At 39.2% G+C, this 14,656-nt stretch overlaps 2 protein-coding genes across 4 annotated transcripts in view; one reads left to right on the top strand and one right to left on the bottom strand.

Annotated features, from left to right (window-relative positions):
- The window catches only part of LOC130906160 (uncharacterized), a 100,853-nt gene extending 97,732 nt beyond the window's left edge, over nucleotides 1-3,121 (bottom strand). The window contains exon 1 of one of the 2 annotated variants that reach the window (XM_057820151.1): nucleotides 2,618-3,121. The gene's annotated coding sequence lies outside the window, so the exon portion shown is untranslated. The remainder of the gene's footprint in view (nucleotides 1-2,617) is intronic. The other variant, XM_057820145.1, reaches the window with a different exon arrangement.
- Nucleotides 3,122-10,613: 7,492 nt separating this feature from the next.
- nkain4 (sodium/potassium transporting ATPase interacting 4) overlaps nucleotides 10,614-14,656 on the top strand; it is a 69,819-nt gene continuing 65,776 nt past the window's right edge. For both annotated transcript variants that reach the window (XM_057860846.1, XM_057860836.1), the window contains exon 1: nucleotides 10,614-11,094. In XM_057860846.1, the coding sequence (XP_057716829.1) occupies nucleotides 11,041-11,094 (54 nt within the window). In that variant the 5' untranslated portion in view covers nucleotides 10,614-11,040. The remainder of the gene's footprint in view (nucleotides 11,095-14,656) is intronic.

Genomic DNA, 14,656 nt, shown 5'->3' with positions numbered 1-14,656 from the left:
AGCACGTGTGTATGCCTCGAATCATGTTTACATTATACACCCTCGTTTTCAACAGAGACAGTTGCCAGAGAGATAAAAACACCACCGCTAGACACACTAAACACGCTGGAGTTAACTCTCGTAGCTTGTGGGAAACGTTCATGACAGTGTTTGATAACCTTTCATTTTGTATAAATGTGAAATCATATTGGAGGTATTGCCTACTCGGCAGCCACCCTCCGCAAACATGTTGTAGATGTCGGTTGGCCCTCCTCCTCTAAGCCACGGCGTCTGTAGCTTTTCTGTAGCCGAACTATTCCCATAACAGCGAATTTGTTTTCTTGGATGGGGGAAAAGGAGCTTCACCTTCTCCAGGCATCGTGTAGCACAGCTGACTCACTGACACTGAGCAGCAACCGGTAGGGGAGGGTTGTGCCTTGCAAGCGCAAGCGAGGGATTTTTCCATGCATTTTTGGGACATAGAAAATAACTAATACCGTAGGGATGGAATGACGGAAAATTTTTGCTGTTTTGAAACCTTGACATTATTATACCACGGTATACCTTGAAACCGGTAATCGGCACAAAGTGTGCCACATTTTCACATTTTTGTGGCTTTTGAAGCAAAAGCTTTTGATATTGCAGCATTTTACAAAAACAAAATGTGTGGATGCCATTGCTTCAAGTGGGCGAGTATGTTGTCTTCCGGTCCGAGGATGTTGTTGTCAAGGAAGTGCATCATTGCCTGTCGCCATATAAAACTGCACTGCCCTCTAGAGCCTGGCATAAATATCGTCACTACAAATACTAATTTTCACGCGGAATTTCAACATCGTTCGAACGGAGACGAAACCAATGCAAATGCATGTAAATGCAAACAAGAAATGGGTCATGTTCAGTTGTTTTTGTCAGAGCGTCACCATGTAAACCAGGGGTGGGCAAACTATTCCACAAAGGGCCGCTGTGGGTGCGGGTTTTTGCTGCAACCCATCAAGAGGACACCTTTTCACCAATCTGGTGTGTTATAAGTGCAATCAGTTGATTGCAGTCAGGTGCTTCTTGTTTCCATTGAAACCTCATTGGTTAAAAGCTCTGTGCTGGATCAGTTGGAACAAAGACCAGGACCCACTGCGGCCCTCGAGGACCGGTTTGCCCACCCCTGATGTAAACTGTTCCTCAAAGGCCCGCTGTGGGTCGTGGTTTTTTTCCCCGCCGATCCAGCACAGATAGTTGAACCAATGAGGTTTCTGCTAAAACAAGCAGCACCTGACTGCAATCAACTGATTGCACTTGTGAAACATCAGATTTGTGATAAAGTGTTGTCATTTGTCTGGTTGCAATGAAATCCTGCACCCACAACGGGCCTTTGAGGACCGGGTTGGAGACCACTGCCTTAACTGACAAATTAATTCAGTGACCTCCAATTAGGGCTTGGCAATTTAGCAAAAATAAATCTCGTTTTCACCCATATTGTACAAGATCAATTCTGTTTTTTTTTTTTAACTGGTTGTTTTTTTTTTTAATGAAAATTGAAAAAATACATGCATTTTGTATTTTACTGGATAATATGTGTTATTTTCTTCATCACCTCACCTGGAGTGTAATAAACCACCTGAAAACCATCAACACTGGACTCTTTTGAGGGACTTTTCAGAATCCGTCCAACTTTTCGAGTTTAAAAGAAAAAAAATCATTTGGACCATTTTTCATTTTCTGCCACCCCAATAGGGCTCCAATTGACAATATTTGTATTGCATTGTCAGAGTTAAATTGTCAGTTTGATGCAACAAATAAAACATGTACATTTTACTGAAACATATACCCCTAAAAAGTAAACTGGGAGAACCTGATCATTTTTCCACGTAATCTTAATTTCAGAGCAAAATACGACACATTACTGCATTTTCTGTACATTTAGTCTCTGCCTATACAGTATGCATACAAGGTTAGCTATACAATCTGTATTTCTGTGCCCTGTACTTCTGACGTGCATTTATAATGTATATTTTTTAATTTAATCTCATTTTAAAATCTCTGCTTGAAATACTTCTTATCAGGCAGACCTGTTAAAAGTTTGGGTTTGTAAAGACAACAGTAATTCATTTAAAAAGACATTTCGGTATCCTTTCTGATTTAAGACTCAATATAAGCAACTGCAGCGAGAGCATGACTGGTGCGCCTCTCTTATCACCATGTAAGGCAACCCACGCCCTGTGGGCCATGAGCGGATTAGATATGAGTGTGTGTGATAGGAGGACCCCTGACAAAGGCTTTATTAATTAGGCTCATGTTGACACTGGCCCTCAGTAATATTCACCACAGGATGACTTTGATCAAAAGTTTTCTCTCCTCATCTAGCGCTGCACAGCTCTACATGATGTAAGCCCGCCATGCGTGCAATGCGCCGGGGGTGTGTGCACAAGAGGGGAGGGGTGACGACGGAAAGTGGAGGCGGCCTGGGGAGGGTGCACCATTTTCAAAATTGGTGAGGCAACTTTCACACATGGCTGACCAAGCGGCCGTGCTGCACTTTAACCAAGTAGCTATTAATTGATTGATTACACGGAGGGGTCGAGTTGGTGATACAATACAACGTTTAAAAGCAGCCCAAACGGGTAAGACATTGAAGGGTACTCACTCGACCAGCTGGTGATTTTAGTGCAGCATTTCTGTGTCTCGCAATCAGTTTCTGGGGTGACTTCTCCCGGGACGAGGCGCCTTGAACATCGCTATCGTTCCTGGCCAGGCTCCAGCCTCCTTACCGACTATCCACGCTCATCGTGATTGTCGTCATCATGCAAGACGAGAGCTGCTCCCTTAACATAAAACGTCTAATGGGAATCGTATATATATATTTTTATTTTTCGAGCGAGAGCTTCAAAAATGTCTGACTCTGTGCGTGCTGCAGACAAGTGACAGCAGCTATTTGAAGGGATGCTGACGCGGAAGCTGAGGGGCTCGCCTCCTTCCTCCCTGCTCAGCCTCCATCAGATCAGCCTGGCATCACCACGAAACGACGAGCAGTAAGAATAGCTTTTCGCTTCCGGGCACATCTTTCAAAATAAAACTTATGGTGTCGACCGGAAGAGAGAAGGGGCAAATAGTTCATGGAGTACAGCACTGTAACATTGCTGTGTTCCACCAATGCCTCACTACTCCTACGTTTTATGTGCAAATCTCCTTATAGTTGTTTCACTGATTATTGTAAATCGTGTTAACATTTTATTTTGCCAACTAAAAGAAACAAAACGTATCTACTGTTCTTGAGTTTTTTTCTTTGTGAATGCATTATTTTACAATGGGAAAAGCATAGTACTGAAACAACATATTTCTCTACCTTTTACATATAGGCCTATGTACAATACCTAGATACAGCTGACTTTGTGCCTCAATTCGAACTAAAGTATAGATGCAACAATTAATCAATTAATAGACAACTAATCGATTAACAAATTAATCGACAATTATTTTGATAACCAATTATCATTTAGGACCTTCTTCACCTTAAATTTGTCTGAATTCTTGAAATTATAACATACATATAACTTCTCAGTTGTAAATAAAGACAATGTATGATGTGAACAAAAATCTGCTTTTACTTTGGAAAACAACAATTCACATTTTTACCAATTTTCGGACATGTTACTGTCTAAACTAGCTTTCTAATAAGGCTGCAAAATTCAGTCGATTAAAATCGATTAATAAATTAGTTGCCAACTAATTTGATAATTGATATAGTAGTATAGACTATAGTTAAGTAAGGAAGCTGTTATAAAATATTATTTCTGAAGGAAATAGCCACCCATATTGTCTTCGTTGTTACTTACAACATGCTTTAAACAACTTCAAGGTAAATGGAGTAGGTAATTGAAAAACGTGACATCGATCCGATTAATCGATTAATTAATCATCCGATTAAACGGTTATGAAAATAATTGCTAGTTGCAGCCCTAGACTAAAGCGATACATATAGTATCCAATGACACCTTAGATGTTTTAGTGTATCTATCAAGGTCAGGTGTCTGCAAGTCCGGTCCTATAGAGTCACTATATAGCTTGTTTTCTATGTCTCCCTCCTTTAACACACCTGAATCAAACGATCAGCTCATCAGGAAACTCTGCAGGAGCCTAATAACGATCCTGATTATTTGATTCAGGCGTGTTCAAGGAGGGAGATATAGAAAACAAGCTGGATAGCGGCTATCCAGGACCAGATTTGCAGACCTCTGATCTAGGTGAATGCAAACAGTAACAGGCAGCGTTATTAAATTCAATTCAATTGAATTTTATTTGTATTCCTATACAGTGGCGCCACCAGGGGTTGGCCAGGGGTGGCCGTATAAATTGGTTGGCCACCCCACTGGCCACCCCGCTTGCCAGTATATCGTTAGATTGTTGTAGCATCAGCTATGCATTTCATCCCAAACGAATGCATTTATTTTGTTTTGTTAAATGTAGGGCTGTCAAATTTATCGCGTTAACGGACGGTAATTAATTTTTCTAATTAATCACGTGAAAATATTGATCGCAATTAACGCATTCGCGGTACGACTCACTCACGCATTGCCGCAAACAGCCTACAATGGCGCCGTTTTACTTATATACAGAGATAAGTGGCAGTGTCAAGTGAGTGGAGTAGATACAAGCATTCATTGGGGCCGTACTTTTAATTGGCAAAAGCTTTGTCATCTCTCCCACAGCAACTATAAATATTGTGGGAAGCGACGTGGGGAAGAATGACAGGAGTTGATCTTTTTCTCATACACCCTGTAGTGTACCCAACGCAGAGAATATATAGCATTTGCAGCCACCACACACAGTCATGGTTGCACCACTTCCCATCATGCATTTGGGCAGAACAGTTAAGTCGCTACAGTATCATTTAATGAAAGCTCACCAAATACACTAAATGGCAATATTTAGTCACAATTTACAAACTCACGTTTATCTTTTAAGAATTACAAGTCTTTCTATCCGTGGATCACTTTCACAGAAAGAATGGTAATAATGTTAATGCCATCTTGTGGATTTGTTGTTATAATAAACAAATACAGTACTTATGTACAGTGTGTTGAATGTATATATCCGTCTTGTCTTATCGATCCATTCCAACAATAATTTGCAGAAAAATATGGTATATTTTAAAGATGGTTTGAATTGCGATTAATTACGATTAATTAATTTTTCAGATGTGATTAACTCGATTAAAAATTTTAATCATTTGACAGCCCTAGTTAAATGTACACCTTATGCCTAATATATACATAACACGATAAAACAGAATTGTTGTGGAACTCAAAATGTTGACTGGACAGTTATGAACTATGCACATTAAATCGTTAGTAACATCAAATATTACACAATACACCAAAGTATATCAGTAGCCGTGTCCTTAAGTCTTTCTGATAGTTTTCCCCTGAACTTTTTACTGCAATAATATAATGAAAACCTAAAATTATGGCTTTTAGTTTTGGCCACCCCAAGATTTTAAGTGGCCCCATCTGGCCACCCCCATGAAAAATTTCTGGAGGCGCCACTGTTCCTATATACACACAGTTCTATACTTTCTGTGACTGTATGAAGCTCACACATCCGCCACAAAAGAACAAACCTCTAAAACAACGTCTATTCTTGGTTAATTTGAGGAGAACAAAAATATTTAGTAACCACTGCTGACTTTTATTTTGACAGAAATCCACTCATATCCTGTATTTTCCCCGTTTTAAATTGGTCTTGATAGACCTGAAGGAATCCATTCACTTAAATCGACCTCACTCACCGGGGAGTCTCCAAGCGGCCAGTGTGAAGATTGCAACGACTGATGAATGAACGTTTGAAAGCATGATGTCATTCTAAACTCTTGAGAATACTGAAGTGGGGCGAGCCTTTCACACTTATCTGAACAAATTATTTCGGCATTGAAGACTTTTTAGCCACTTTTAGCATAACAGTTTACATAATACTAACTGAAGGTGATTTTTGATTTTGTGTTGATTCCTAAAGGAGTATTTGTTTGTTTTAAATTAATGAATACTAATGATACCCTGAGCCATGAAATAAACAGTTTTGATAAAACATGATACATAAGTAACATTGAGCACACATACCAACATGGAGATGCACTAAAAAAATGTTCTGAGCGCAATAAGCCCCGAAACGTCGAATTTGCGACTAAACCTTGATTTAGACCAGTAATCATCTCAAGAAAAATATGAATTTTCTCTCTTCATTGAAGAACTTAACTCAAACATGAATGAAATTAATAAGTTAACCCACTCTTGTTCAAAGTGGCTCAATTTACAATGATGTTGGAGATTGGCGGAGAGAAATATTAAGTAAACAAATATGATTTGGTTAAGTGGGCCTAATAAAATGATGTGCTGGACCGAATCTAGCCCACCAGCAATGAATTTGACGTCTAGGTTTAACTATAGTATGTCCAGTTATAATAATAATAATAGGGGGATGACTGAAAGAAGCATTGTGACCAGTGTAAGAAGACCTGTAGAATTTCATGTTTGAGTCTTTCAAACTAAGCAAGGCATTTTTGGAGTTATGTAGAAGCTACAGTTGGATTGGTGAATCTTTGTTTTAATCTGCACATAATTTTATGTTGTTTTTGCTCTTTGGTCTCCAGTTGCTTCAAACACTAACCGTTCTAATAAGTGGAAAAACAAAATCTTCTCTTCCTCTTTCTGCAGGCAAGATGTGCCTGGTTTTAAGTGAGCGCCTCAATGTGAGAGTCGAGACACTCAGTGACTGCAAGACTAAGTGCCAAATAAAAGTGACTGCATGAGATGCCTTGAAGGAGGGAAACTCCTCATTCTTTTGAGGTCTCTTTTTCTATTGTTGTCCACTCTAAGCCAGACTACTGGGTCTCTTTCACAATACGGGTCCGCTCACAGCAGAGTGCCACAAGCTCTCCTGTCGCTTCACATTAGCGTCTTAGCTGGAAACGGCAGCCCCGGGGGGGATTTGGATAGACTTGTCATGACAGAAGAGCTGTGGAAACACAGCCATATTCATACTAATACATACATGCACATTGTGAGGAGGAGGTGAGGAGGTTGTGACCAAAGTGGCTAAATTAGAAACCCAAATACAGCTTACATCAAAGCTTGAAAAGATCTATACTTACTTTCCCTTAACCTTCCCTCTCGGCTGCAGGAACCACTCACACACAGCAGACATTCACAAAACATGCTCTCATAACATATGCAGTAGTACGGGAGTGAGCAGTAACTAATGCAGTCATGTACTGCGTACACAGATGAAAAAGAATTGTCAGTTCTTAAACAAAATATGGCGCCTCCTGACAAATATAAAAATACATAAATAATATAAATAATAAACATTTACAAAAAATAAAGTAGGGAAAGAGTCAAAACAATATGTTCATATGCAGCATGTCTTTTGCTCGGCCTTTTTGAGGATGGAGTTGATGTTGGCCTCCCATAACCGATCCTGAGAGCCTGTAATTCCCATGAACTTGAAAGTTTCATCAGTGTCACAGAGAAGTTGGAAAGCTTGAGGGGCAACTGTTGCAAATAGTGTCTGCTGAAGTTAACGATCATCTCTGCAGTTTTGAGCATTTGCAGCTTCATCTTGTGTTGGTTGCAGCAGAGAGATACCCACTCCTTGTCCTATCAATATGCAGACATGGTGCCATCGTTGATGAGGCTCGTGTGGTGTAGTCTGCAAACTTCAGGAAGTTGGCAGATGGGTTTGTTTAAGTGCAGTTGTACATGTAGAGGGAGAAGAACAGTGGAGAAAGACACATCTTGGGGCCCCCCGCACTGATGATGGAACCGTGCGGGCAGATGAAGCGATTTCCCCATGCCTCACCTATTGCATTCTGCTCGTCAGGAAGCTGTTGAGCTGCAAATGGTGGTACGTATTAGTTAAATCCTATGCTATATTAAATCAATTAATCCTGAACAATTAACTATGTGTGCAACTACTTTATTTCAGTTGTTTAGTTTGATCTCATAATGTTTTTTCCCATCAGTTAGAGGTTAAATATGAAAGTGATAGATCTTTGTTTGAAATGACTCATCTTGGTCTTGTTTTTTTTTTTTTTTTTAATGTTGCATGAACCTGGCATTTGGGCCTAGGTGTGTAGATTTTTTTTTATTTTTTATATTAAATATTTTACCTGACATTCTATGCATATAATGGAAGTCAATCAGAGTATGTTGTCTGATGCACATACTGGACAGATTAGTAGCAGACATGGACCCCCAAAAGTTGACATGGAAGCAACAAAAAAAAAAAAAAAAAGGGGGGGACACGGAAAATTTAAACAAAAAGTTGGCATGGGAAAAGGTTTACTGGAAAACAAAAAGAAAATTGTACCCCTATGGTGACATGAGAAAACGATTGCTATAAGATGGGTGGCATGGCAAGAAAACAAGCACCAGTGTGCTATACAGGCAGAAGGCGGCCCTCTACTGGCTAACTATAAATCTGTTAGTGATTCATCATCCCTGATAGAAAAAAAAAAAAAAATCGGGCTCTGAGGACCAATAGCTATGGATAGCCACTGTCCCATGCTACAAAGTTACCAAGGTTCAAGGCGACCGGTTCATGAATGACGGAAGAATAGAATTTCAAAGGTAGATTCCAAAAGAAGGACAACAACTACTTGAGTGGGGCTTGACAGGCCTTCAGCCTGTGAAAAAAAGTTCACGTGGATGGAAAAACACATCCCCCAAAGTGACATGGTTGAGATATTTTTTAAAGAACTTTTGTTGTTGGTGTTCTACCTCCAAGTTAATTTGGCCACTGTAACCTCTCCCATTACGTAATGCTAATGTGTGTCTGTTTGAGATATTGAAGAGAGGATGATATGGAACAGTCTTGCAGTCAAGAACAGTCATGTCCATGTCACCTTATCTTTCCTCTTCCAGGTCGCCTTCTGCCCTCCATAACTATTTGCTGTTTACAAAAAGAATACAGTGGGGCAAATAAATATTTAGTCAACCACTAATTGTGCAAGTTCTCCCACTTGAAAATATTAGAGAGGCCTGTAATTGTCAACATAGGTAAACCTCGACCATGAGAGACAGAATGTGGAGGAAAAAAACCCAGAAAATCATATTGTTTGCTTTTTATAGAATTTATTTGCAACTCATGGTGGAAAATAAGTATTTGGTCAATAACAAAAGTTCGTCTCAATACTTTGTTATGAACCCAAACGGCCAAACGTTTTCTGTAACTCTTCACAAGCTTTTCACACACTGTTGCTGGTATTTTGGCCCATTCCTCCATGCAGATCTCCTCTAGAGCAGTGATGTTTTGGGGCTGGCGTTGGGCAACACGGACTTTCAACTCCCTCCACAGATTTTCTATGGGGTTGAGATCTGGAAACTGGCTAGGCCACTCCAGGACCTTGAAATGCTTCTTACGAAGCCACTCCTTTGTTGCCCTGGCTGTGTTTTTGGGATCATTGTCAAGCTGAAAGACCCAGTCACGTCTCTTCAATGCATAACAAAGTATTGAGATGAACTTTTGGCATTGACCAAATACTTATTTTCCATCATGATTTGCAAATAAATTCTTTAAAAATCAAACAATGTGATTTTCTGTTTTTTTCCCCACTTTCTGTCTCTCATGGTTGAGGTTTACCCATGTTGACAATTACAGGCCTCTCTAATATTTTCAAGTGGGAGAACTTGCACAATTAGTGGTTGACTAAATACATGTTTGCCCCACTGTAGATGCATTTTTGCATTCCATGCTAATCCAGTATTCAAAGTAGTCATGTTGCTCATTTATAAAGCATGAGGTAACGTTATTACCAAAGCCACATTTTTAAGGGAGTTTCATATATAGCCTAAGGTGACTTTACAATAAGTAACTGGGACACATTTCTCTTAGAACCACATCGATGCGGGTAGAAAGGGCAGTGTGTGTCGGATGCATCATACACTACTTCCACATAGGGGTGTGTGATGAAATGCAATGTGAAGGGTTCCCTTGCTTAGGCCGAACAGATATAAAACATTTATCAAATTGAGGAATGAGGTGGGACTTTCTACCATGCGCGCATGTGGAAGGAGGGGATGATTGTGGGTTGCTTTAAAGAGCATTTCCATTATATATTGTATTAAGCTAAAACTTCCCATGAGGCAAAAAGGAGCTCTAAATAAATATATAAAAAGTATTTTTAATAACAGGGCATAGAGACTTTTGCCTTGGTTGAATTGCATGATTTTACTACAGTACTTTATCTCACATCAAAAGTGAAAGCATTATGTAATAAGAATTAAAAATTAAAATGTTAATGCATCCAGGTACAACTAATCGTTTTGCGTTAAAAGTCAAACTTTGATTAATGAGTGAACTTGAGGTATTTCGATGAATGAAAGTGAAAGCAATGGAGTTATTAATTTCAATGGGGTAAATTGATTTAGTTTGAGACAAATTGTGTGACGAGAGTTGCCACGGTCAAGGTACCACTGCTTTTGACCCCCCCCCCCCCTCCCCCCCCAAAAAAGCACTGCCTTATAACTTCTATTGTAAGGGTGTCGTTTTGCCACAAGATGGCGCCACTTTTGCATCCACAGGTTGACAATCCTTCCGACGTCTCGAAACACCGAGCAGTTTAGTTTCACATGCACCCGCCACTACTTGTCACCGGTTCTTTGACTAGGCAAACATAAATAGAAATAGCGGCACTCCACAAACAACAAAACATAGGGACATCTTCTTCAGATAAATTGATTTAAAACACACGTAATCTGATTTTGTAGTGCCCGTTTTGTAAGAGAGAGGTGGGACGCCCCCCAATTACGATACTACTCATTTGGTTGACTGCTCCACCAACACCAGCTCCTCCTCCATCTACCCGCTCACTCACCGCCGTCGTTTGCCAGACAGTCACCCCAGCCGAGAAAGGGGCTGAGAAGTCATCTAAACAACAGTTCAGCCGGAGGAGAAGACGAGGCATGAGAGTCGACCTCCTGTATCGAGACTGAGCCGGCGCGGTTTATTGAGGCTTCCCGTACCGGATTTTCAAAGTGCTTCTCCCCGGCCTCAGAGTTCGTCGCTGTGGACACGATGGGCTGCTGTACCGGCCGGTGCACGCTCATATTTATTTGCACCTTACAATTGGTAAGCGAAGGGTCTTTGCTCTTTTTTCAATGCAATGAAAATAACACAATTACGCTTCCTATCTTCAACAATGATAGTCACTTTTATTATGAAAGTTGTAACTAAAATATTTAATAATGTCTCAATGTTCAAAATGGAAAGCTTAATTATAGTTTAATTATAAAATTAGGGGTATTACAAAATATCGAAATGGTTATATATCGTGATACTTTGTATCCCAAAAGGTTATTGATATGCTCCTGCAAGAATCGAGATATCGTTTTAAAAAGGTGTCAATTAGAAGAAAGAAAAAAAAAAGGCTGCCATTGACGGTGCTCAACACCCAATCCATTTCGACTGGTAACGTTCGTTCAGTGGAAACCAGAGCATTCACATTTATTCTGTCCCAATTTTCAGGGCATTTACAGGTCACTTGCTGTTCATTTTAGGGCATTTCCAGGTCATTTCCTGTTGAGTTTGAGTCACTGCCTATTCATTTGGGTGATTCCCAGGTCTGTAACACAAAATGAAAAGTGACCCATGAAATAGGCCAAAATCAACAGGAAGTAACTGAAAATCAACAGGTACATGACCTTAATTGGCCCAAAATTACCTCATTGCCTGGCATTGGCTGCTACTGACGGCCATAGACATTCAATCCGTTTGAAGTGGGAGGGAAGGCAGCAAATCAACGAATGTTGATTCGCTGCCACTCTCGCAGTTCAAATGGATTGGACGTCTACTAGTGATAAACTCATTCCAATTAACAGCAGATGCTTGTTTTTCAGTTTATTTGTTGTTTTTAAAATATCCTAGAATGATTTCCTGACCAATGTATCGATAATCGTTGTATCGCCATATCGTCAGATCATCGTTATTTTGAGCTTTGTATCGCAAATCGTATCGTATTTTGAGGTACCAAGAGGTTCCCACTCCTACATAAAATATTAGAACACAATTTTGAACAGCAATGCGTTCGGATTTTGTACTTGGCCTTAACCTTTAAGTATTCCTGGAAGATTAGGTTTTAAGAACAGGGGGGCTTAGCCCCAAGACTTGCACAGAACGTAAGTGAACGTAGCATACAAGCACAAAACTTCACAAACAGCTAACAAAGACTGATAATTTATATGTATGTATTTGTGAGAGAAAGGCTAATGCCAGGCGCTCACAACACAATAATTGTTTATTCCCAAATATTTGTAAGTTACATTTTGGCCACATACTGTATGTAACAAAAATGGCTGTAATTTCAAACCCTGAAAAATACTAATTATTTGAAATTAAGTAATATCTGGGTCAGGCTAATTTCCCTTACACACACACATGCACAAAAACATATATCCAAACATACGTACATACAGTACATACATACAGATTTATGATCATATTTAAGTTAATAATGACAGGTTATATGACAATTTATTTAAACTAATATTCTGGCAACTTCATAGTGAATATGTCAGCATTTTTTGTATTTTTTGCCCCCTAAAATAGGCCTAACGATGCCACTGAGTTGTACACTGCGGTCAGGCCAGGTTTCACTCGTAAAAACGAAGCCAAGCTTGCTTGGAGGTGGCTTAAGAGTGTAAGTCCCTTGATTTTAAAGATTCTCTAACAATTATGGAGCTATCCAAGAACAGGTCCACCTCATGGGTACACTGGCGCGCCACTAGACTCAAACTAAAGTATTGTGGTATAAAATTGATTTGGGATTTCAAATTAAAAGTACTGTACTCTGAAATTGTTAGTATGTGCGTTGTTTCGCCTGATTTAAAAAAAAAAAAAAAAAAAAATTCTGTGAGATATTTAAGGACCGTTCTACTTCTGAGGCATACTAGACTACCCCAAGACTCGAGCTAAGTACTGTCATCTAATTGTGATATTTCATTAAAAAAATAGAACTAACTTTGGAAATTGTCCATTTTTCATGTCATTTAGCCTGATTTCAAAACTCTGTGAGCTGTCCAATGACTCTTCCACTTTTGAGCCATACTAGACTACCCCAAGACTCGAACAAAATTACTCTTATGAAATTCTCAGAAGTAAAATGGTCGTGGGATATCTCACATCTTTTTCCAATTGATTTTTAAAATCAGGCTCAATGAAAGGAATTATGAGCACTTGTAAAAGTACTTTAATTTTGAAATGGCACACCAGAATTTCATAGGAGTAATTTAGTGCGAGTCTTGGGGTAGTCAAGTATATCTCAGAAGTGGAGCGGTCATTGGCTATCTCACAGATTAAAAAAAAAAAATTTGAAATTAGGCTAAATGACAAGAAATAAGAGCAATTTTCAAGTTACTTTTATTTTTAAATGACACATTAGAATTTGATGAGAGTACTTTGGTTCGAGACTTTGGGTCTACTAGTATACTGTACCTCAAAAGTAGATAGGGCATTGGATATTGCACATTTTTTTCCATTTGATTTTTTAAATATTTTTTAAAATCTGGCTCACTGACAGGGCAATTTTCAAACTAGTTTTATTTTGAAATGACACATCAGGTTTATATGATAGTACTTTAGTTCGAGTCTTGGGGTAGCGTACTCTAACTCAAAAGTGGATTGGTCTCGGATATTGCACAGATATTTTAAAATTGATTTTTGAAATCAGCCGAAATGATCCCCATATTACCAATTTCAGAGTATTGTTATTTGGAAATCCCAAATCATTTGTAAATTTTTACTATACTTTAGTTTGAGTCTAGTGGTGCTTCAGTGTCCCTCTAAAGTGGATCCGTTTTTTGATAGCTTCCTGTTTTATAAATATATATTTTTTTCTGAATAAAGGGACTTGCACTCTAAAGCCACCGCGTTGCATTACCTTAATGCACATAATGTAAACAATGATCCAAATAAGGGGCGGCTACTCCTGAACCTCACTCATTAGAAATCCAAGTAAACCCCACAGGAGGAAACTATGAATGCAGAGTAAGTACGTAAAAGAGTGAGACCAAAATCGCAACTCGATGGACAGTGGATTAGCCTACATACAGATCCCTGCAGAAATCCAGCATATGCTGGTTTCCGTACATAGGATGCTAGTACAAGACACAACATATCCAGCAAGGTTCTGCTGGATTTGTTGTGTTTGGTACTGATCTTACTGGTATAGAAACGAGCATATGCTGGATTTCTTGGAAATTGCGCAACTGGCCACGGGATGAGAACTACTATCGAGAAAAAAGGTCTTGCTGATTGTGTGGATCTTGTATTTTATTATTCAGGTTTGCATTGTTGGATTTAGTAAGGCTTTTGTTGGTATTGAACATCCTCTTAGACTTAGAAGTAAATGTTTGAACAGTTGATACATTCACCTCTTTCTTTCTCTTCTGAGATGATATGGGGGCAAGTTGATGGTGTCATCTGTTGTGTCATTGGCTTTGTTTTCATAAATGCCTTCTTCTTTTCCCATGTAGCTTATGATCTTGCACAACTGTCCAAACTTTGTGCAATACTTAATTTGTTAAGACTCAATAAAGAGTTTGCCTTTGGGGGGCTAAAAAGTTAGCACAATATTACGAACCCCCACAAAATATTAGAAACCCACTTTTAGGTAGACACTCGTTTCCCCTCGCAC

Source organism: Corythoichthys intestinalis, chromosome 2, assembly GCF_030265065.1.
Source record: "Corythoichthys intestinalis isolate RoL2023-P3 chromosome 2, ASM3026506v1, whole genome shotgun sequence".
Taxonomy (NCBI): domain Eukaryota; kingdom Metazoa; phylum Chordata; class Actinopteri; order Syngnathiformes; family Syngnathidae; genus Corythoichthys; species Corythoichthys intestinalis.
The sequence above is the reverse complement of the archived record's forward strand: the minus strand, read 5'-3'. Positions and strand labels throughout refer to the sequence as shown.